Here is a 22,120-nt window from a genome sequence, read left to right on the forward strand (position 1 = left end):
CGCTCTGCAGTTATCCAGGCACATGTGATCCATCAGCACCCGCGCTCTGCAGTTATCCAGGCACATGTGATACATCAGCGCATGTGCTCTGCAGTTATCCAGGCACATGTGATCCATCAGCGCACGCGCTCTGCAGTGATCCAGGCACATGTGATACATCACACGCTCCGCTCCGTCATCTGCACAAACTGCTGCTTGTTCCCTGCAGACCAAGATGGTTCAACATATACGGAAGAAACATCCTGAGTTTGCCCTGCTACCCATTAGCACGCAGACCACCATGATCAGCGCAGCCCCCGCAGTCCTGGCTGATGGCACAAGTGGCGAGACTGTGGTGGTAAGTGGCGGGCGCTGCCAGTGTGACGCAATGGCTGCTGTGCAGTGTCCCAGTCCATGACTCTCCTTCCCCGCAGACCACCGATCTGCTGACCCAGGCCATGACTGAGCTGTCGCAGACTCTGACTACGGAGTACCGCACGGCACAGGGCGACTATCAGCGCATCCAGTATATTCCAGTGTCGCAGGCGACGGCCGGCATGCAGCAGCCGCAGCACATACAGCTACAGGTGGTGCAGGTGGCCCAGGTAAGGTCCTTGTGCCAGTCACTGGGTGGTTTCGTTTCTCCCACTGTGGGGCGTACCATTGTTTTTCTCTTTCTTGCTCAGGCTCCATCGCCCCACCAGACCCAGCACTCCACTGTGGACATGGGGCAGCTGCACGAATCCCAGGGATACAGTCAGCATGCCATCCAGGTGCAGCACATCCAGGTGGCGGAGCCCCCACCGAGCACTCCGGCCTCCGCTCAGGTGATGGCCGCACTGTAGGGCTGTGAGGCTTTCCTGCCTCCCTGTGATAATGCTGCATATACAGATGACGGAGCTCCCATAGCCATGATGCCGGTCGCTTACTTTCAGGTTGGAGCACAGACGCTCAGTCCGTCATCGCAGGAAGCAGAGCAAGATGTCAGCCCCTCACAAATGCAGACCCCGACCTCCCAATCCCAGAGCAACTCCACGGTACAACATGCCTACCTGCCGAGCGGATGGAACTCCTTCCGTGGCTACCGTGAGTGGTCAGGTGACAGACGGGCCAGGTTCTTACCCACATTACGCTCTTAGGTCCTGAATAACGGGCCGAGGAGTTCTCACATCTGCCATTCAGAGGGGAATGTGATGGCAGCGCGATCATTCAGGCTTCTTTTACACTTGCCGTGGTTTTGCGGCCCCAATAGATTTCTATGGGGCTGCAAAAACGGGCTGCGAAAAATCATAGGAGCGCGGTGCGCCGTGAGGGCCGTATTTACGGCCGTGAAAAAATATCGAGCTTGCTCGATATTTTTCACGGCTTACGTGACTTCCGGTTTTGCAGACCGCCATTTTTTCTCCTACGCCTCATTGGGGGACACAGGACCATAGGTGTTATGCTGCTGCCACTAGGAGGACACTAAGTAAACAGAAAGATTAACTCCTCCTCTGCAGTTTACACCCCTTCACTGCCTACAATTCAACCAGTTCTTGCTTAGTGTCTGTAGGAGGCACTTGGGTCTGTTTTCAAACCCCAACTTTCTTATTTAAATTTTTATTTTAATTTTTATTTTTCTGTAAATTTTTATTTTTTATTCAACGGAGTGAACGGGGCGACGGATCCCTTTTATAGGGCCCGCTCTCCCCCGAACCAGCAACAGGCGAGCACGGCGAGTATACCTCCCCGTCCCTCTCCTGCGATGCTGGAGCACGCCAATTTTTACTGGGGCGACGGTTTCCCTCTTTGGTCCCGATCTCCCTTCCCCCTTGCAAGACGGCGAGTACATAGAGCCTGCTCTAATGTACCTCTCCGGGGGCCCGACATACAAGGCCCACACTGCATGGCGTTGCACAAAAGGATTCCATGACAGAAGAGGATGGAGGTGAATGGATGGGAACAGGATGGATGGAGCGCGCAGGTGACAGGGGGACCTGCATTACCGGAGGGCACTGTAAGTACACATCCCTCCTGCGCTCCGAAGCTCTATGGGGACAGGCGCCGGCGGTACTTGCGGCAGAGTCCCTGGGGAGAGGCGCCGGCGGTCGGGGGTCTGCAGTGGTCAGCGACGCTCCGTTGCGGCCGCCGCGCATCGCCGGGCAGGCCGGAAATTTAGTCCCCGGCTTTTCAGCCGGAGTAGGCCGCAGTGGGCAGATCCCTCCCACGGCCGTAACCCCGCCCCCTATATCGGCGCTTCTCATCTGGGACGAGAGGCGCCCTGCAGATCTCGGGGGCCATATTGCCATCCCTCTGCAAGGTGGCCCACGCTGACCAGGAACCACGGCTACATTCCTCCCCGGGGACACAGGCACAGGACCGTGGGTAAGCTGCTTCAAGAAAGCTTAACCCTTTCCCTGCGTATACTGCCCCGCTCTGTCTCTAAAGACACTGTCTCAATCCAAGGAGACTAAAAAGGGTAACAAGAAGCACACAGTGTTTTTCACTGTATGTGCCATTTGCAATACGGCCCTGCCCCGAGCCCACAGTAACCCGTTGTGTGCGGATTGTGTCCCGGCCTCTGTGCAGCCGCCGCCGATGCCGTCGACCCTGTAGAGCCTAGCCCCCCCTGAGTGGGCAGCTTCTCTGTCACGATCTATGGCTTCCCTAGTCAGGGCAATTGACTCCCTCCGGGGCCCCCCTTCAAGTCAGACCGCAGAGGATTCGGGCGACGGTACGGATCCGTCCACCAGCAGGGGGCGTACTCTGTCACTCTCTACTCAGGGTTCCAGAAAACGTACCCATGTTCCATCCCCTGACCATGGGCCAGTTGGTTTTTCAGCGTCGGCGAGCTCCGCTTCCCGGTCCCCTTCTCCAGACAACCCAAACGACTCTGAATATGAGTCCGATGATTCCTACGTTCAGGATTGCTCCACCTCCCAAGAGACACTCGATTCTCTCATCGAAGCGGTCAACCAGACCCTGAAGGTGGCCGAGGAATCCGTGTCTACGCCTGAACACGTGGTGTCGTTCAAAAAGACTAAACGTGTCCAAAAGGTTTTTGTCACTCATCCTGAGTTCAAGGAGATTGTACAAAAACACAGGGACCGTCCAGATAAACGCTTCATGGGTCAAAAGCCCATCGAGGCCAAATATCCTTTTCCTCAGGAACTAATCAAGGACTGGCTGCAGTCCCCCTTAGTGGACCCTGCTGTGTCACATCTCGCTTCCAAAACCATCCTGTCCCTGTCAGACGGCTCCTCGGTTAAGAACCCCTCTGACCGTCAGATTCATTATCTGGCTCGCTCCGTCTTCGAGGCCACAGGAGCCTCTCTCTTCCCATCTTTCGCTGCCTCTTGGGTGGCTAAGGCTATGGTCGCTTGGGCCGAGACGCTTTCCACGACCATCCAAGTTAGCGACCTACCTAGGCGATCAACCTGGCTAACCAGATAGCCCAGGCTGGGGATTTCGTAGTCAACGCCTCAATAGACGCAGCCAATTGCGCTGCACAGGCAGCCGCAAATGCAATCTCCATTAGAAGAGCCCTGTGGCTCAGGGATTGGCGAGCACATTCGGCTTCCAAGCGTTCTTTGACATCTCTGCCCTACCAGACTGGTCGTTTATTTGGAGAAAAATTAGACCAAATAATCTCGGAAGCCACCGGGGGAAAAAGTAAATTTCTTCCCCAACAAAAGCCTACCCGGCCGTTTCGGTATCAACAACAATCCCGATTTCGGCCCTTTCGTAACAATACCAACTGGTCATCTACATCCTCTGCCTCCGCATCAGGACGAGGCTCGCGCGGTGACCGAGGCCCCCAGGTCTCTTACAGACCTAACCGTAACTGGAAACCCAGACCGAGACCACCCGGGTCTAAGGGATCCAGATCCCTTAGATCCTCCATTCAATGACTCCTTGCAACATCCGGGGGGCACCAACAAAGTAGGAGAGCGTCTACTTTTGTTCCGTCAAGCCTGGCTCTCGGTCATTTCCGACGAGTGGGTCAGGGAACTGGTGTCCACCGGATACAAAATAGAATTTTCCTCCCCCCCCCCCCCCCCCACACACACGCTTCTTCCAGTCTTGCCCTCCCAAATTGAAGACAACAGCCTTTCTCCAGGCCATACGGGCACTACAAAGAGACTAAGTCATCATTCCGGTTCCCCTAGACCAAAGGTTCAAAGGGTTCTACTCAAACCTATTCGTGGTCCCAAAGAAGGACGGATCGCTGCTTCCGATTCTGGACCTGAAACTTCTAAACAAATTTGTCAAAATTCGACATTTCAGAATGGAATCCCTCCGTTCTGTGGTCGCGTCCATGGAAAAAGGAGAATTCCTGGCGTCCATAGACATCAAGGATGCTTACCTCCACATCCCAATCTTTCCTCCGCATCAGCAGTTCCTCCGCTTCGCATTTCGCGGAGAACACTTCCAGTTTGTGGCCTTGCCTTTCGGTCTCGCCACCGCTCCCAGAGTCTTCACGAAGGTCATGGCGGCTGCCATGGCCATTCTTCATTCCAGGGGAGTGGTGGTACTTCCGTACCTGGACGACCTACTGATAAAAGGTCCATCTTACCCAGCCTGCGAAGAGTCCGTCGTTCTCACGGTGGATACTCTTTCTCGCCTGGGTTGGAAGATAAACTTCGAAAAATCCTCTCCGATTCCGGCTCAACGGATCTCCTTTCTTGGGATAACACTGGACACTTCTCGCGGTCTGGTCATTCTCCCTCAAGACTAGGCCTTGGCCTTGCAGCAGGGAGCTCAGTCTTTCCCGTCCAGTCTCCCACTCCATCCGTTTCAGCATGCGCATTCTCGGGCAGATGGTAGCAGCCATGGAAGCGGTTCCATTCGCGCAATTTCACCTCCGTCCCCTACAGCATGCGCTACTGTCGGCATGGGACGGCAACCCGTCCTCCCTCGACCGCCGCTTCACTCTGTCCCCACGGGTCAGGAAGACCCTCAGGTGGTGGAAGCTGAAGACCTCCCTAATCCAGGGAAGGTCTTTTCTCCCAGTGCGGTGGCTGGTGGTTACCACCGATGCCAGCCTCATGGGCTGGAGGGCGGTTTTCAACCATCACACAGCACAAGGGTGGTGGTCCACTCGAGAGTCTCGCCTTTCCATCAATCTGGAAATACGAGCTATCAGGCTAGCATTGTTCCGGTTTCACCATCTTCTGGCGGGTCACCCCGTCAGAATCCAGTCCGACAACGCCACGGCCGTGGCGTACATCAACCGTCAAGGGGGAACCCGCAGCAAGACGGCTATGCTCGAGGTGTCCCACATCCTGCGTTGGTCCGAGTCCAACCATTCGCCCATCTTGGTGATCCACATACCAGGTGTGGAGAATTGGGCGGCGGACTTCCTCAGCCGCCAGGGTCTCGCCTCCGGCGAGTGGTCCCTTCACCCGGAGATTTTCCAGCAGATCTGTCATCGCTGGGGGACCCCGGATGTGGATCTCATGGCATCCAGGTTGAACAACAAGGTTCCACAGTTCTTTGCACGGTCACTCGATCCACGGGCCATCGGAGTAGACACCCTGGTCCTGCCGTGGCGTCAATACCGCCTCCCGTACATTTTTCCCCCTCTTCCCCTGCTACCGAGGGTCATCAAGAAGATCAGGGCAGAGGGGGTACCAGTGATCCTCGTCGCGCCGGACTGGCCGCGCCGAGCATGGTACGCGGAACTGGTTCAGCTGGTTGCCGACGTTCCCTGGCGTCTTCCAGATCACGTGGATCTTCTCTCACAGGGCCCGATTTACCACCAGAACTCGGGCCCTGTCTTTGACGGCCTGGCCGTTGAATCCTGGATTCTAGGCCAAGCGGGTTTCACTCCCAAGGTGTCTTCCACCATGATCAGGGCTAGGAAACCTGTGTCCATGCGCAGTTACCACCGTACCTGGCAAATTTTCTTCTCGTGGTGCGACGCACAAGGGCGATCTCCTCTGGTATTTTCTATCCCTGCCATATTGGATTTTCTCCAATCTGGCCTAGAGTCGGGACTTGCACTTAGCTCTCTAAAGGGTCAGGTTTCGGCATTGTCAGTCCTTTTCCAACGAAAGATTGCCAATAGATTGCCGGTGAAGACTTTTTTTCCAGGGAGTTTCCCGTGTGGCGCCTCCCTACAAAATGCCTTTGGATCCGTGGGATCTTAATTTAGTCCTCGGAGCTCTTCAGGAGACTCCCTTCGAACCGCTACAGGACGTTTCCCTGACCTTCCTCTCCTGGAAGGTAGTTTTCCTAGTGGCTATTACGTCCATCAGACGGGTTTCGGAGCTGGCGGCACTCTCCTGCCGCCCTCCGTTTCTAATTTTTCATCCGGACAAGGCAGTATTGAGGACCTCTCCTGCTTTTCTGCCCAAGGTCGTTTCTTCTTTCCACCTCAACGAGGAGATTGTTCTGCCTTCATTCTGTCCGGCACCAGTCCATCGCATTGAAAAGGCTCTGCACACTCTTGATGTGGTAAGGGCTCTTCGACGGTATATCTCTCGACGGCTCCCTTCCGCACGTCGGATGTCCTGTTTGTACTTCCAGAGGGACCAAGGAGGGGTTCTCCCGCTTCCTAAGCTACTCTAGCCAAATGGATTCGGTCGGCTATTCAAGAATCCTATCGTGTCAAAGGTGTTCCTATCACAGCAGGGATCAAGGCCCATTCTACTCGGTCGGTGTGCGCCTCGTGGGCCATTCGGCACCAGGCGTCAGCACAGCAGGTCTGCAAGGCTGCGACATGGTCCAGTTTGCACACTTTTACCAAACATTACCACATTCATTCTCTCTCTTCTGCAGACGCCGCCCTTGGCAGGCACATTCTGCAATCGGCAGTACCTTAGCCGTAAGCCAGTGGTACATGGGGTATTAGCATATGTTGCTCTCCACCCAGGAACTGCTTTGGGACGTCCCATGGTCCTGTGTCCCCCAATGAGGCGTAGGAGAAAAGGAGATTTTTGTGTACTCCCCGTAAAATCTTTTTCTCCGAGCCAATCATTGGGGGACACAGCACCCACCCTGTTAGCCTGTTTGGCTTGTTGTTACTTCCTTGGTTTTGACATAGTTTGTCAATTGTTCATGCTCCTACTGCTTTACTACTGAACTGGTTGAATTGTAGCCAGTGAAGGGGTGTAGGAGTTAATCTTTCTGTTTACTTAGTGTCCTCCTAGTGGCAGCAGCATAACACCCATGGTCCTGTGTCCCCCAATGATTGGCTCGGAGAAAAAGATTTTACGGTGATTACACAAAAATCTCCTTTTTTTTCCATTACTTTTGCTATAGTATTGGGAGCCTGAAAAACAGCGATCCACAAGTTTTTTGCAGTCCGATATTTTGGCAGACCTTGAAAATTGTGGTAATATGGCCCGCAAAAAATGCCCACAATAACAGGCCGCAAAAAAAACGGCAAGTGTAACACAAGCCTTAAGGTATCTTCAGCCTGGAGGGGTCTGAAGGAACACACAGCGCCATTATAGGACTAGACGGGTGTAAAGGAACGCCCCTGGCCATTATAGGACTAGAGAGGTGTAAAGGACCGCCCCCGTGCCATTATAGGACTAGAGGTGTGTGAAGGAACGCCCCCGTGCCATTATAGGATTAGAGGGGTGTAAAGGAACGCCCCTGGCAATTATAGGACCAGAGGGGTCTGAGGGACATGATTGGTCCCCCTGTATGCAGCTGCTGGTACATCCCCATTAAGCACAGCACATAGTGTGGTCAATGACCGGAGGGGCTTCCTTCAGTACATGGAGTATAGATACCACCCAACCATGGATCACACATGTGAAGGGCTCGGTGGCCGCATGTTACTCAGTTTGCTGTTTTTTCTTCCATCTTAGCTTCTGAGATCCAGATGATGACGTTACCTCAGGGGCAGTATGTCATTACGGAGGCGGCTGTGGGGACCCCCGTGACCCCAATGAACAGCGGCCAAGTGAAGGTATGTTAACACTGATTGGATCCCATCAGACGACTGCTGGACGAACCACGAGTAGCAAGAACAGGAGACAGGCTTCATCACTGCAGATATGTCCGCTTCATCACTGCAGATATGTCCGCTTCTCTGAGACCTTCAGGGTAAACATGCTATGAATGGGGATGAGGAGTCATGGAGGTCTGCTATGAATGGGGGCCGGGGATGAGATCAGTAGTTATGGAGGTCTGCTATGAATGGGGGCCGGGAATGAGGTCAGTAGTTATGGAGGTCAGCTATGAATGGCTGGGGATGAGGTCAGTAGATATGGAGGTCAGCTATGAATGGGGGCTGGGGATGAGGTCAGTAGTTATGGAGGTCTGCTATGAATGGGGGCCGGGGATGAGGTCAGTAGTTATGGAGGTCTGCTATGAATGGGGGCCGGGGATGAGGTCAGTAGTTATGGAGGTCAGCTATGAATGGCTGGGGATGAGGTCAGTAGTTATGGAGGTCAGCTATGAATGGGGACCGGGGATGAGATCATTAGTTATGGAGGTCAGCTACGAATGGGGATGGGGATATGAGGTCATTAGTTATGGAGGTCAGCTATGAAGGGGGATGGGGATATGAGGTCATTAGTTATGGAGGTCCTATGAATGGGGACGGGGATGAGGTCAGTAGTTATGCAGGTCAGCTATGAATGGGGATATGAGGTCATTAGTTATGGAGGTCAGCTATGAATGGGGACGGGGTTGAGGTCAGTAGTTATGCAGGTCAGCTATGAATGGGGACGGGGATGAGGCCAGTAGTTATGGAGGTCAGCTATGAATGGGGATGAGGACAGTAGTTATGGAGGTCAGCTATGAGTGGGGGCCGGGGATGAGGTCAGTAGTTATGGAGGTCAGCTATGAATGGCTGGGGATGAGGTCAGTAGATATGGAGGTCAGCTATGAATGGGGGCCGGGGATGAGGTCAGTAGTTATGGAGGTCAGCTATGAATGGGGGCCGGGGATGAGGTCAGTAGTTATGGAGGTCAGCTATGAATGGGGGCCGGGGATATGAGGTAATAAGTTATGGAGGTCAGCTATGAATGGGGATATGAGGTCAGTAGTTATGCAGGTCAGCTATGAATGGCCGGGGATGAGGTCAGTAGTTATGGAGGTCAGCTATGAATGGGGACTGGGGATGAGGCCATTAGTTATGGAGGTCAGCTATGAATGGGGATGAGGTCAGTAGTTATGGAGGTCAGCTATGAATGGGGGCCGGGGATGAGGTCAGTAGTTATGGAGGTCAGCTATGAATGGCTGAGGATGAGGTCAGTAGTTATGGAGGTCAGCTATGAATGGGGATGGGGATATGAGGTCATTAGTTATGGAGGTCAGCTATGAATGGGGGCCGGGGTTAAGATAATTAGTTATGGAGGTCAGCTATGAATGGGGGCCGTGGATGAGGTCATTAGTTATGGAGGTCTGCTATGAATGGGGGCCGGGGATGAGATCATTAGTTATGGAGGTCAGCTATGAATGGGGCCAGGAATGAGGTCAGTAGTTATGGAGGTCAGCTATGAATGGCTAGGGATGAGATCAGTAGTTATGGAGGTCAGTTATGAATGGGGGCCGGGGATGAGATCATTAGTTATGGAGGTCAGCTATGAATGGCTGGGGATGAGGTCAGTAGTTATGGAGGTCAGCTATGAATGGGGGCCGGGAATATGAGATCATTAGTTATGGAGGTCAGCTATGAATGGGGATGGGGATGAGGTCAGTAGTTATGGAGGTCAGCTATGAATGGGGCCGGGGATGAGGTCAGTAGTTATGGAGGTCGGCTATGAAAATGGGGGCCGGGGATGAGGTCAGTAGTTATGGAGGTCAGCTATGAATGGGGATGAGGTCAGTAGTTATGGAGGTCAGCTATGAATGGGGATATGAGGTCATTAGTTATGGAGGTCAGCTATGAATGGGGGCCGGGGTTAAGATCATTAGTTATGGAGGTCAGCTATGAATGGGGGCCGTGGATGAGGTCATTAGTTATGGAGGTCAGCTATGAATGGGGGCCGGGGATGAGATCATTAGTTATGGAGGTAAGCTATGAATGGGGGCCGGGGATGAGGTCAGTAGTTATGGAGGTCAGCTATGAATGGGGGCCGGGGATGAGATCATTAGTTATGGAGGTCAGCTATGAATGGGGCCAGGAATGAGGTCAGTAGTTATGGAGGTCAGCTATGAATGGCTGGGGATGAGATCAGTAGTTATGGAGGTCAGTTATGAATGGGGGCCGGGGATGAGATCATTAGTTATGGAGGTCAGCTATGAATGGCTGGGGATGAGGTCAGTAGTTATGGAGGTCAGCTATGAATGGGGGCCGGGAATATGAGATCATTAGTTATGGAGGTCAGCTATGAATGGGGATGAGGTCATTAGTTATGGAGGTCAGCTATGAATGGGGATATGAGGTCATTAGTTATGGAGGTCCTATGAATGGAGACGGGGATGAGATCAGTAGTTATGCAGGTCAGCTATGAATGGGGACGGGGATGAGATCATTAGTTATGGAGGTCAGCTATGAATGGGGGCCGGGGATATGAGGTCAGTAGTTATGGAGGTCAGCTATGAATGGGGACGGAGATGAGATCAGTAGTTATGTAGGTCAGCTATGAATGGGGGCTGGGATGAGATCATTAGTTATGGAGGTCAGCTATGAATGGGGGCCGGGGATATGAGGTCAGTAGTTATGGAGGTCAGCTATGAATGGGGCCAGGGATGAGATCATTAGTTATGGAGGTCAGCTATGAATGGGGCCGGGGATGAGATCAGTAGTTATGGAGGTCAGCTATGAATGGGGGCCGGGGATGAGGTCAGTAGTTATGGAGGTCAGCTATGAATGGGGGCTGGGATGAGATCATTAGTTATGGAGGTCAGCTATGAATGGGGGCCGGGGATATGAGGTCAGTAGTTATGGAGGTCAGCTATGAATGGGGCCAGGGATGAGATCATTAGTTATGGAGGTCAGGTATAAATGGGATCAGGAATGAGGTCAGTAGTTATGGAGGTCTGCTATGAATGGGGGCCGGGGATGAGGTCATTAGTTATGAAGGTCTGCTATGAATGGGGCCGGGGATGAGATCAGTAGTTATGGAGGTCAGCTATGAACGGAAGCCAGGGATGAGGTCAGTAGTTATGGAGGTCAGCTATGAATGGCTGAGGATGAGGTCAGTAGTTATGGAGGTCAGCTATGAATGGGGATGAGGTCAGTAGTTATGAAGGTCGGCTATGAATGGGGCCGGGATGAGATCATTAGTTATGGAGGTCACCTATGAATGGGGGCCAGGGATGAGGTCAGTAGTTATGGAGGTCAGCTATGAATGGCTGGGGATGAGGTCAGTAGTTATGGAGGTCAGCTATGAATGGCTGGGGATGAGATCAGTAGTTATGGAGGTCAGCTATGAATGGGGGCCGGGGATGAGGTCAGTAGTTATGGAGGTCAGCTATGAATGGCTGGGGATGAGGTCAGTAGTTATGGAGGTCAGCTATGAATGGGGATATGAGGTCATTAGTTATGGAGGTCAGCTATGAATGGGGGCCAGGGTTAAGATCATTAGTTATGGAGGTCAGCTATGAATGGGGGCCGTGGATGAGGTCATTAGTTATGGAGGTCAGCTATGAATGGGGGCCGGGGATGAGATCATTAGTTATGGAGGTAAGCTATGAATGGGGGCCGGGGATGAGGTCAGTAGTTATGGAGGTCAGCTATGAATGGGGGCCGGGGATGAGATCATTAGTTATGGAGGTCAGCTATGAATGGGGCCAGGAATGAGGTCAGTAGTTATGGAGGTCAGCTATGAATGGCTGGGGATGAGATCAGTAGTTATGGAGGTCAGTTATGAATGGGGGCCGGGGATGAGATCATTAGTTATGGAGGTCAGCTATGAATGGCTGGGGATGAGGTCAGTAGTTATGGAGGTCAGCTATGAATGGGGGCCGGGAATATGAGATCATTAGTTATGGAGGTCAGCTATGAATGGGGATGAGGTCATTAGTTATGGAGGTCAGCTATGAATGGGGATATGAGGTCATTAGTTATGGAGGTCCTATGAATGGAGACGGGGATGAGGTCAGTAGTTATGCAGGTCAGCTATGAATGGGGATGGGGATATGAGGTAATTAGTTATGGAGGTCAGCTATGAATGGGGACGGGGATGAGATCAGTAGTTATGCAGGTCAGCTATGAATGGGGATGGGGATGAGATCATTAGTTATGGAGGTCAGCTATGAATGGGGGCCGGGGATATGAGGTCAGTAGTTATGGAGGTCAGCTATGAATGGGGACGGGGATGAGATCAGTAGTTATGGAGGTCAGCTATGAATGGGGGCTGGGATGAGATCATTAGTTATGGAGGTCAGCTATGAATGGGGGCCGGGGATATGAGGTCAGTAGTTATGGAGGTCAGCTATGAATGGGGCCAGGGATGAGATCATTAGTTATGGAGGTCAGCTATGAATGGGGACGGAGATGAGATCAGTAGTTATGGAGGTCAGCTATGAATGGGGGCTGGGATGAGATCATTAGTTATGGAGGTCAGCTATGAATGGGGGCCGGGGATATGAGGTCAGTAGTTATGGAGGTCAGCTATGAATGGGGCCAGGGATGAGATCATTAGTTATGGAGGTCAGCTATGAATGGGGCCGGGGATGAGATCAGTAGTTATGGAGGTCAGCTATGAATGGGGGCCGGGGATGAGGTCAGTAGTTATGGAGGTCAGCTATGAATGGGGGCTGGGATGAGATCATTAGTTATGGAGGTCAGCTATGAATGGGGGCCGGGGATATGAGGTCAGTAGTTATGGAGGTCAGCTATGAATGGGGCCAGGGATGAGATCATTAGTTATGGAGGTCAGCTATGAATGGGGCCGGGGATGAGATCAGTAGTTATGGAGGTCAGCTATGAATGGGGCGGGGATGAGATCATTAGTTATGGAGGTCAGGTATAAATGGGATCAGGAATGAGGTCAGTAGTTATGGAGGTCTGCTATGAATGGGGGCCGGGGATGAGGTCATTAGTTATGAAGGTCTGCTATGAATGGGGCCGGGGATGAGATCAGTAGTTATGGAGGTCAGCTATGAACGGAAGCCAGGGATGAGGTCAGTAGTTATGGAGGTCAGCTATGAATGGCTGAGGATGAGGTCAGTAGTTATGGAGGTCAGCTATGAATGGGGATGAGGTCAGTAGTTATGAAGGTCGGCTATGAATGGGGCCGGGATGAGATCATTAGTTATGGAGGTCACCTATGAATGGGGGCCAGGGATGAGGTCAGTAGTTATGGAGGTCAGCTATGAATGGCTGGGGATGAGGTCAGTAGTTATGGAGGTCAGCTATGAATGGCTGGGGATGAGATCAGTAGTTATGGAGGTCAGCTATGAATGGGGGCCGGGGATGAGGTCAGTAGTTATGGAGGTCAGCTATGAATGGCTGGGGATGAGGTCAGTAGTTATGGAGGTCAGCTATGAATGGGGATATGAGGTCATTAGTTATGGAGGTCAGCTATGAATGGGGGCCAGGGTTAAGATCATTAGTTATGGAGGTCAGCTATGAATGGGGGCCGTGGATGAGGTCATTAGTTATGGAGGTCAGCTATGAATGGGGGCCGGGGATGAGATCATTAGTTATGGAGGTAAGCTATGAATGGGGGCCGGGGATGAGGTCAGTAGTTATGGAGGTCAGCTATGAATGGGGGCCGGGGATGAGATCATTAGTTATGGAGGTCAGCTATGAATGGGGCCAGGAATGAGGTCAGTAGTTATGGAGGTCAGCTATGAATGGCTGGGGATGAGATCAGTAGTTATGGAGGTCAGTTATGAATGGGGGCCGGGGATGAGATCATTAGTTATGGAGGTCAGCTATGAATGGCTGGGGATGAGGTCAGTAGTTATGGAGGTCAGCTATGAATGGGGGCCGGGAATATGAGATCATTAGTTATGGAGGTCAGCTATGAATGGGGATGAGGTCATTAGTTATGGAGGTCAGCTATGAATGGGGATATGAGGTCATTAGTTATGGAGGTCCTATGAATGGAGACGGGGATGAGGTCAGTAGTTATGCAGGTCAGCTATGAATGGGGATGGGGATATGAGGTAATTAGTTATGGAGGTCAGCTATGAATGGGGACGGGGATGAGATCAGTAGTTATGCAGGTCAGCTATGAATGGGGATGGGGATGAGATCATTAGTTATGGAGGTCAGCTATGAATGGGGGCCGGGGATATGAGGTCAGTAGTTATGGAGGTCAGCTATGAATGGGGACGGGGATGAGATCAGTAGTTATGGAGGTCAGCTATGAATGGGGGCTGGGATGAGATCATTAGTTATGGAGGTCAGCTATGAATGGGGGCCGGGGATATGAGGTCAGTAGTTATGGAGGTCAGCTATGAATGGGGACGGGGATGAGATCAGTAGTTATGGAGGTCAGCTATGAATGGGGGCTGGGATGAGATCATTAGTTATGGAGGTCAGCTATGAATGGGGGCCGGGGATATGAGGTCAGTAGTTATGGAGGTCAGCTATGAATGGGGCCAGGGATGAGATCATTAGTTATGGAGGTCAGCTATGAATGGGGCCGGGGATGAGATCAGTAGTTATGGAGGTCAGCTATGAATGGGGGCCGGGGATGAGGTCAGTAGTTATGGAGGTCAGCTATGAATGGGGGCTGGGATGAGATCATTAGTTATGGAGGTCAGCTATGAATGGGGGCCGGGGATATGAGGTCAGTAGTTATGGAGGTCAGCTATGAATGGGGCCAGGGATGAGATCATTAGTTATGGAGGTCAGCTATGAATGGGGCCGGGGATGAGATCAGTAGTTATGGAGGTCAGCTATGAATGGGGCCGGGGATGAGATCATTAGTTATGGAGGTCAGGTATAAATGGGACCAGGAATGAGGTCAGTAGTTATGGAGGTCTGCTATGAATGGGGGCCGGGGATGAGGTCATTAGTTATGAAGGTCTGCTATGAATGGGGCCGGGGATGAGATCAGTAGTTATGGAGGTCAGCTATGAATGGGGCCGGGGATGAGATCATTAGTTATGGAGGTCAGCTATGAACGGAAGCCAGGGATGAGGTCAGTAGTTATGGAGGTCAGCTATGAATGGCTGAGGATGAGGTCAGTAGTTATGGAGGTCAGCTATGAATGGGGATGAGGTCAGTAGTTATGAAGGTCGGCTATGAATGGGGCCGGGATGAGATCATTAGTTATGGAGGTCACCTATGAATGGGGGCCAGGGATGAGGTCAGTAGTTATGGAGGTCAGCTATGAATGGCTGGGGATGAGGTCAGTAGTTATGGAGGTCAGCTATGAATGGGGGCCGGGGATAAGATCATTAGTTATGGAGGTCAGCTATGAATGAGGGCCGTGGATGAGGTCATTAGTTATGGAGGTCAGCTATGAATGGGGCCAGGAATGAGGTCAGTAGTTATGAAGGTCAGCTATGAATGGCTGGGGATGAGGTCAGTAGTTATGGAGGTCAGCTATGAATGGGGGCCGGGGATGAGATCATTAGTTATGGAGGTCAGCTATGAATGGGGCCAGGAATGAGGTCAGTAGTTATGAAGGTCAGCTATGAATGGCTGGGGATGAGGTCAGTAGTTATGGAGGTCAGCTATGAATGGCTGGGGATGAGGTCAGTAGTTATGGAGGTCAGCTATGAATGGGGGCCGGGGATATGAGGTCATTAGTTATGGAGGTCAGCTATGAATGGGGCCAGGAATGAGGTCAGTAGTTATGAAGGTCAGCTATGAATGGCTGGGGATGAGGTCAGTAGTTATGGAGGTCAGCTATGAATGGCTGGGGATGAGGTCAGTAGTTATGGAGGTCAGCTATGAATGGGGGCCGGGGATGAGATCATTAGTTATGGAGGTCAGCTATGAATGGGGCCAGGAATGAGGTCAGTAGTTATGAAGGTCAGCTATGAATGGCTGGGGATGAGGTCAGTAGTTATGGAGGTCAGCTATGAATGGCTGGGGATGAGGTCAGTAGTTATGGAGGTCAGCTATGAATGGGGGCCGGGGATATGAGGTCATTAGTTATGGAGGTCTGCTATGAATGGGGATGGGGATGAGGTCAGTAGTTATGCAGGTCAGCTATGAATGGGGACAGGGATGAGGCCAGTAGTTATGGAGGTCAGCTATGAATGGGGGCCGGGGATGAGATCATTAGTTATGGAGGTCGGCTATGAATGGGGCCGGGGATGAGATCATTCGTTACGGAGGTCAGCTATGAATGGGGGCCGGGGATGAGATCATTAGTTATGGAGGTCAGCTATGAATGGGGGCCGGGGATGAGATCATTAGTTATGGAAGTCAGCTATGAATGGCTGGGGATGAGGTCAGTAGTTATGGAGGTCAGCTATGAATGGGGGCCGGGGATATGAGGTCATTAGTTATGGAGGTCAGCTATGAATGGGGCCAGGAATGAGGTCAGTAGTTATGAAGGTCAGCTATGAATGGCTGGGGATGAGGTCAGTAGTTATGGAGGTCAGCTATGAATGGCTGGGGATGAGGTCAGTAGTTACGGAGGTCAGCTATGAATGGGGGCCGGGGATATGAGGTCATTAGTTATGGAGGTCAGCTATGAATGGGGCCAGGAATGAGGTCAGTAGTTATGAAGGTCAGCTATGAATGGCTGGGGATGAGGTCAGTAGTTATGGAGGTCAGCTATGAATGGCTGGGGATGAGGTCAGTAGTTATGGAGGTCAGCTATGAATGGGGGCCGGGGATATGAGGTCATTAGTTATGGAGGTCTGCTATGAATGGGGATGGGGATGAGGTCAGTAGTTATGCAGGTCAGCTATGAATGGGGACAGGGATGAGGCCAGTAGTTATGGAGGTCAGCTATGAATGGGGGCCGGGGATGAGATCATTAGTTATGGAGGTCGGCTATGAATGGGGCCGGGGATGAGATCATTCGTTACGGAGGTCAGCTATGAATGGGGGCCGGGGATGAGATCATTAGTTATGGAGGTCAGCTATGAATGGGGGCCGGGGATGAGATCATTAGTTATGGAAGTCAGCTATGAATGGCTGGGGATGAGGTCAGTAGTTATGGAGGTCAGCTATGAATGGGGGCCGGGGATATGAGGTCATTAGTTATGGAGGTCAGCTATGAATGGGGATGGGGATGAGGTCAGTAGTTATGCAGGTCAGCTATGAATGGGGGCCGGGGATGAGATCATTAGTTATGGAGGTCAGCTATGAATGGGGGCCGGGGATGAGATCATTAGTTATGGAGGTCAGCTATGAATGGCTGGGGATGAGGTCAGTAGTTATGCAGGTCAGCTATGAATGGGGACAGGGATGAGGCCAGTAATTATGGAGGTCAGCTATGAATGGGGGCTGGGGATGAGATAATTAGTTATGGAGGTCGGCTATGAATGGGGGCCGGGGATGAGATCATTAGTTATGGAGGTAAGCTATGAATGGGGCCGGGGATGAGATCATTAGTTATGGAGGTCAGCTATGAATGGGGGCCGGGGATGAGATCATTAGTTATGGAGGTCAGCTATGAATGGGGGCTGGGGATGAGATCATTAGTTATGGAGGTCGGCTATGAATGGGGCCGGGGATGAGATCATTAGTTATGGAGGTCAGCTATGAATGGGGGCCGGGGATGAGATCATTAGTTATGGAGGTCAGCTATGAATGGGGGCCGGGGATGAGATCATTAGTTATGGAGGTAAGCTATGAAAGGGGCCGGGGATGTGATCATTAGTTATGGAGGTCAGCTATGAATAGGGGCCGGGGATGAGATCATTAGCTATGGAGGTCAGCTATGAATGGGGGCCGGGGATGAGGTCAGTAGTTATGGAGGTCAGCTATGAATGGGGGCTGGAGTGAGATCATTAGTTATGGAGGTCAGCTATGAATGGGGGCCGGGAATGAGGTCATTAGTTATGGAGGTCAGCTATGAATGGGGATGAGGTCATTAGTTATGGAGGTCAGCTATGAATGGGGATATGAGGTAATTAGTTATGGAGGTCCTATGAATGGGGACGGGGATGAGGTCAGTAGTTATGCAGGTCAGCTATGAATGGGGATGGGGATATGAGGTCAGTAGTTACGCAGGTCAGCTAAGAATGGGGACGGGGATGAGGCTAGTAGTTATGGAGGTCAGCTATGAATGGGGGCTGGGGATGAGGTCAGTAGTTATGGAGGTCAGCTATGAATGGCCGGGGATGAGGTCAGTAGTTATGGAGGTCAGCTACGAATGGGGGCCGGGGATGAAGTCAGTAGTTATGGAGGTCAGCTATGAATGGAGGCCGGGGATGAGATCATTTGTTATGGAGGTCAGCTATGAATGGGGGCCGGGGATGAGGTCAGTAGTTATGGAGGTCAGCTATGAATGGGGGCTGGGATGAGATTATTAGTTATGGAGGTCAGCTATGAATGGGGGCCGGAAATGAGGTCAGTAGTTATGGAGGTCAGCTATGAATGGGGCCGGGGATGAGATCAGTAGTTATTGAGGTCGGCTATGAATGGGGCCGGGGATATGAGGTCAGTAGTTATGGAGGTCAGCTATGAATGGGGCCAGGGATGAGATCATTAGTTATGGAGGTCAGGTATAAATGGGGCCAGGAATGAGGTCGGTAGTTATGGAGGTCTGCTATGAATGGGGGCCGGGGATGAGGTCATTAGTTATGGAGGTCTGCTATGAATGGGGCCGGGGATGAGATCAGTAGTTATGGAGGTCAGCTATGAATGGGGCCGGGGATGAGATCAGTAGTTATGGAGGTCAGCTATGAATGGGGCCGGGGATGAGATCATTAGTTATGGAGGTCAGCTATGAACGGAAGCCCGGGATGAGGTCAGTAGTTATGGAGGTCAGCTATGAATGGCTGAGGATGAGGTCAGTAGTTATGGAGGTCAGCTATGAATGGGGATGAGGTCAGTAGTTATGAAGGTCGGCTATGAATGGGGCCGGGATGAGATCATTAGTTATGGAGGTCACCTATGACTGGGGGCCAGGGATGAGATCATTAGTTATGGAGGTCAGCTATGAATGGGGGCCGGGGATGAGATCATTAGTTATGGAGGTCAGCTATGAATGGGGCCGGGGATGAGATCATTAGCTATGGAGGTCAGCTATGAATGGGGCTGGGGATGAGATCATTAGCTATGGAGGTCAGCTATGAATGGGGCCGGGGATATGAGGTCAGTAGTTATGGAGGTCAGCTATGAATGGGGCCAGGGATGAGATCATTAGTTATGGAGGTCAGGTATAAATGGGGCCAGGAATGAGGTCGGTAGTTATGGAGGTCTGCTATGAATGGGGGCCGGGGATGAGGTCATTAGTTATGGAGGTCTGCTATGAATGGGGCCGGGGATGAGATCAGTAGTTATGGAGGTCAGCTATGAATGGGGCCGGGGATGAGATCAGTAGTTATGGAGGTCAGCTATGAATGGGGCCGGGGATGAGATCATTAGTTATGGAGGTCAGCTATGAACGGAAGCCCGGGATGAGGTCAGTAGTTATGGAGGTCAGCTATGAATGGGGATGGGGATGAGGTCAGTAGTTATGCAGGTCAGCTATGAATGGGGACAGGGATGACGCCAGTAGTTATGGAGGTCAGCTATGAATGGGGGCCGGGGATGAGATCATTAGTTATGGAGGTCGGCTATGAATGGGGCCGGGGATGAGATCATTAGTTATGGAGGTCAGCTATGAATGGGGGCCGGGGATGAGATCATTAGTTATGGAGGTCAGCTATGAATGGGGGCCGGGGATGAGATCATTAGTTATGGAGGTCAGCTATGAATTGCTGGGGATGAGGTCAGTAGTTATGGAGGTCAGCTATGAATGGGGATGGGGATGAGGTCAGTAGTTATGGAGGTCAGCTATGAATGGGGGCCGGGGATGAGATCATTAGTTATGGTGGTCGGCTATGAATGGGGGCCGGGGATGAGTTCATTAGTTACGGAGGTCAGCTATGAATGGGGGCCGGGGATGAGATCATTAGTTATGGAGGTCCGCTATGAATGGGGGCCGGGGATGAGATCATTAGTTATGGATGTAAGCTATGAATGGGGCCGGGGATGAGATCATTAGTTATGGAGGTCAGCTATGAATGGGGGCCGGGGATGAGGTCAGTAGTTATGGAGGTCAGCTATGAATGGGGGCTGGGGATGAGATCATTAGTTATGAAGGTCGGCTATGAATGGGGCCGGGGATGAGATCATTAGTTATGGAGGTCAGCTATGAATGGGGGCCGGGGATGAGATCATTAGCTATGGAGGTCAGCTATGAATGGGGGCCGGGGATGAGGTCAGTAGTTATGGAGGTCAGCTATGAATGGGGGCTGGGATGAGATCATTAGTTATGGAGGTCAGCTATGAATGGGGGCCGGGAATGAGGTCAGTAGTTATGGAGGTCAGCTATGAATGGGGCCGGGGATGAGATCAGTAGTTATGGAGGTCGGCTATGAATGGGGCCAGGGATATGAGGTCAGTAGTTATGGAGGTCAGCTATGAATGTTGCCAAGGATGAGATCATTAGTTACGGAGGTCAGCTATGAATGGGGCCGGGGATGAGGTCAGTAGTTATGGAGGTCTGCTATGAATGGGGCCGGGGATGAGATCAGTAGTTATGGAGGTCAGCTATGAATGGGGCCGGGGATGAGATCAGTAGTTACGGAGGTCAGCTATGAATGGGGCCGGGGATGAGATCAGTAGTTATGGAGGTCAGCTATGAATGGGGCCGGGGATGAGATCAGTAGTTATGGCGGTCAGCTATGAATGGGGCCGGGGATGAGAACATTAGTTATGGAGGTCAGGCCCTCGGTTGTGCCCTACACCCACGTAGTGAGAATTATGTAAGTCTGCAGAGACGCCTAAGAGCAACTGGTCTGCAATAGAAATGTATAAATCTGAAGTAATGGCGCATGTCTGAGGTCTGGGCTGCCCGTGGTTCGTCTGGCTGGTTCCCTTTTACACCTCCCCAATAGTCGCCATGTCCTTCCTGATCTTCTGCATCTTCTAGACTCATTACGTCATCTCTGATGGGCAGACCGACCTAGAGATGAAGAAGGCGGTTGCACTCACAGAGGAGGGGACCAACACCCAGGAGCACATAGAGCAAACATCTGCTGACCCGTCTCAAGCCACACAGTACATCATCACCACCACCAGTATGAACGGGAGCAGCGAGATGCACATTGGCAAACCCTGACATGCGACCACTCAAGGACCACTACAGCCATGTCTCTGCTGACAGGACGAGGTCAGGCTCACCACCTGTGGCAATATATCGTGCTGCCGCTCGCTGCTGCGGAGGGTCTGCTCTGTGACTGTGTGCAGCGTTGGTTGGCGCACGTGAAGCTGTCACCCATTCTTCAGGGTTTAGTCTTGTCGGGCATGGCGTCGCCTTCTCTCATTCCATGTTCTCCAGCCTCACAGCTGTACATATGGACGAGTCAGTGCCTGTGAGAAGTGACTGATGCAGCAGCCGCGACCCGTGCAGCCGAGGTTGCTCCTCGGGATATACTGGAATCACATGTACAGTGTTTGATGGACATTTCATGCAGGACGCTGAGTTTGTCATCTGGCAATGCATTCATTTCTATAAACATCCACGTCCCCCTCGTGTGCGATCACAGCAGCGATGTGACGAGTCCTCGGGGGCGGTAACTACACGTGGCGTCTTCTGTCACCTTCCACATGTGGTACAGGCCTCCCGTCTGCTCGCTCCCTCTGCCGCTTTCGTGTCACGACATTTCTGTAAAAAAGTTTTTTAATCCCAGGATGATTGTGCGAGATACTGTGAAGTCTGACCCCGAGGACGACGGGCAGGACACATTTCCGCCTGCATGGGGCGCCGTTCTCCAGTTCTAAAACAGGAATGTATTTTAACAGTTGAGATAGAAAAGATTTCCCTGTGCTCCGCGAGGTCTCACGACTATTTATAAGTATTTATTTTTACCTGGCCCCATCCTGCTGCATTAAAGACGTTCTTTTCCATCACATGAGTTCATAGTCGTATTTGTGGTGTGCTATCGCTTTAAGGGGAAGGAGCACAGCGGTGCAGTGTAGGTACGCGGTTCTGCAGGTAAAGGTCAATTCCCCCCAAAGTTATTGTGCTCTAATACTACAAGTTCCATGATGCATTGCACTGCCACTAAGCACGAATTTACACATAGATGGATGGATAGATAGATAGATAGATAGATAGATAGATAGATAGATAGATAGATATGGGATAGATCGATATGAGATAGATAGATAGAT

The 22,120-nt window shown here is 51.7% G+C and overlaps 1 protein-coding gene across 5 annotated transcripts in view; it reads left to right on the forward strand.

Moving 5' to 3' along the window:
* The window catches only part of PRDM10 (PR/SET domain 10), a 119,262-nt gene extending 97,406 nt beyond the window's left edge, over nt 1-21,856 (forward strand). For all 5 annotated transcript variants that reach the window (XM_077249388.1, XM_077249385.1, XM_077249386.1 and 2 more), the window contains exons 18-23: nt 209-337; nt 414-584; nt 666-806; nt 915-1,065; nt 7,782-7,882; nt 20,877-21,856. In XM_077249388.1, coding sequence (XP_077105503.1) covers nt 209-337; nt 414-584; nt 666-806; nt 915-1,065; nt 7,782-7,882; nt 20,877-21,065 — 882 coding nt within the window. In that variant the 3' untranslated portion in view covers nt 21,066-21,856. The remainder of the gene's footprint in view (nt 1-208; nt 338-413; nt 585-665; nt 807-914; nt 1,066-7,781; nt 7,883-20,876) is intronic.
* The last annotated feature ends 264 nt before the right edge of the window (nt 21,857-22,120 follow it).

This window comes from Ranitomeya variabilis, chromosome 4 (assembly GCF_051348905.1).
Source record: "Ranitomeya variabilis isolate aRanVar5 chromosome 4, aRanVar5.hap1, whole genome shotgun sequence".
Classification (NCBI taxonomy): domain Eukaryota; kingdom Metazoa; phylum Chordata; class Amphibia; order Anura; family Dendrobatidae; genus Ranitomeya; species Ranitomeya variabilis.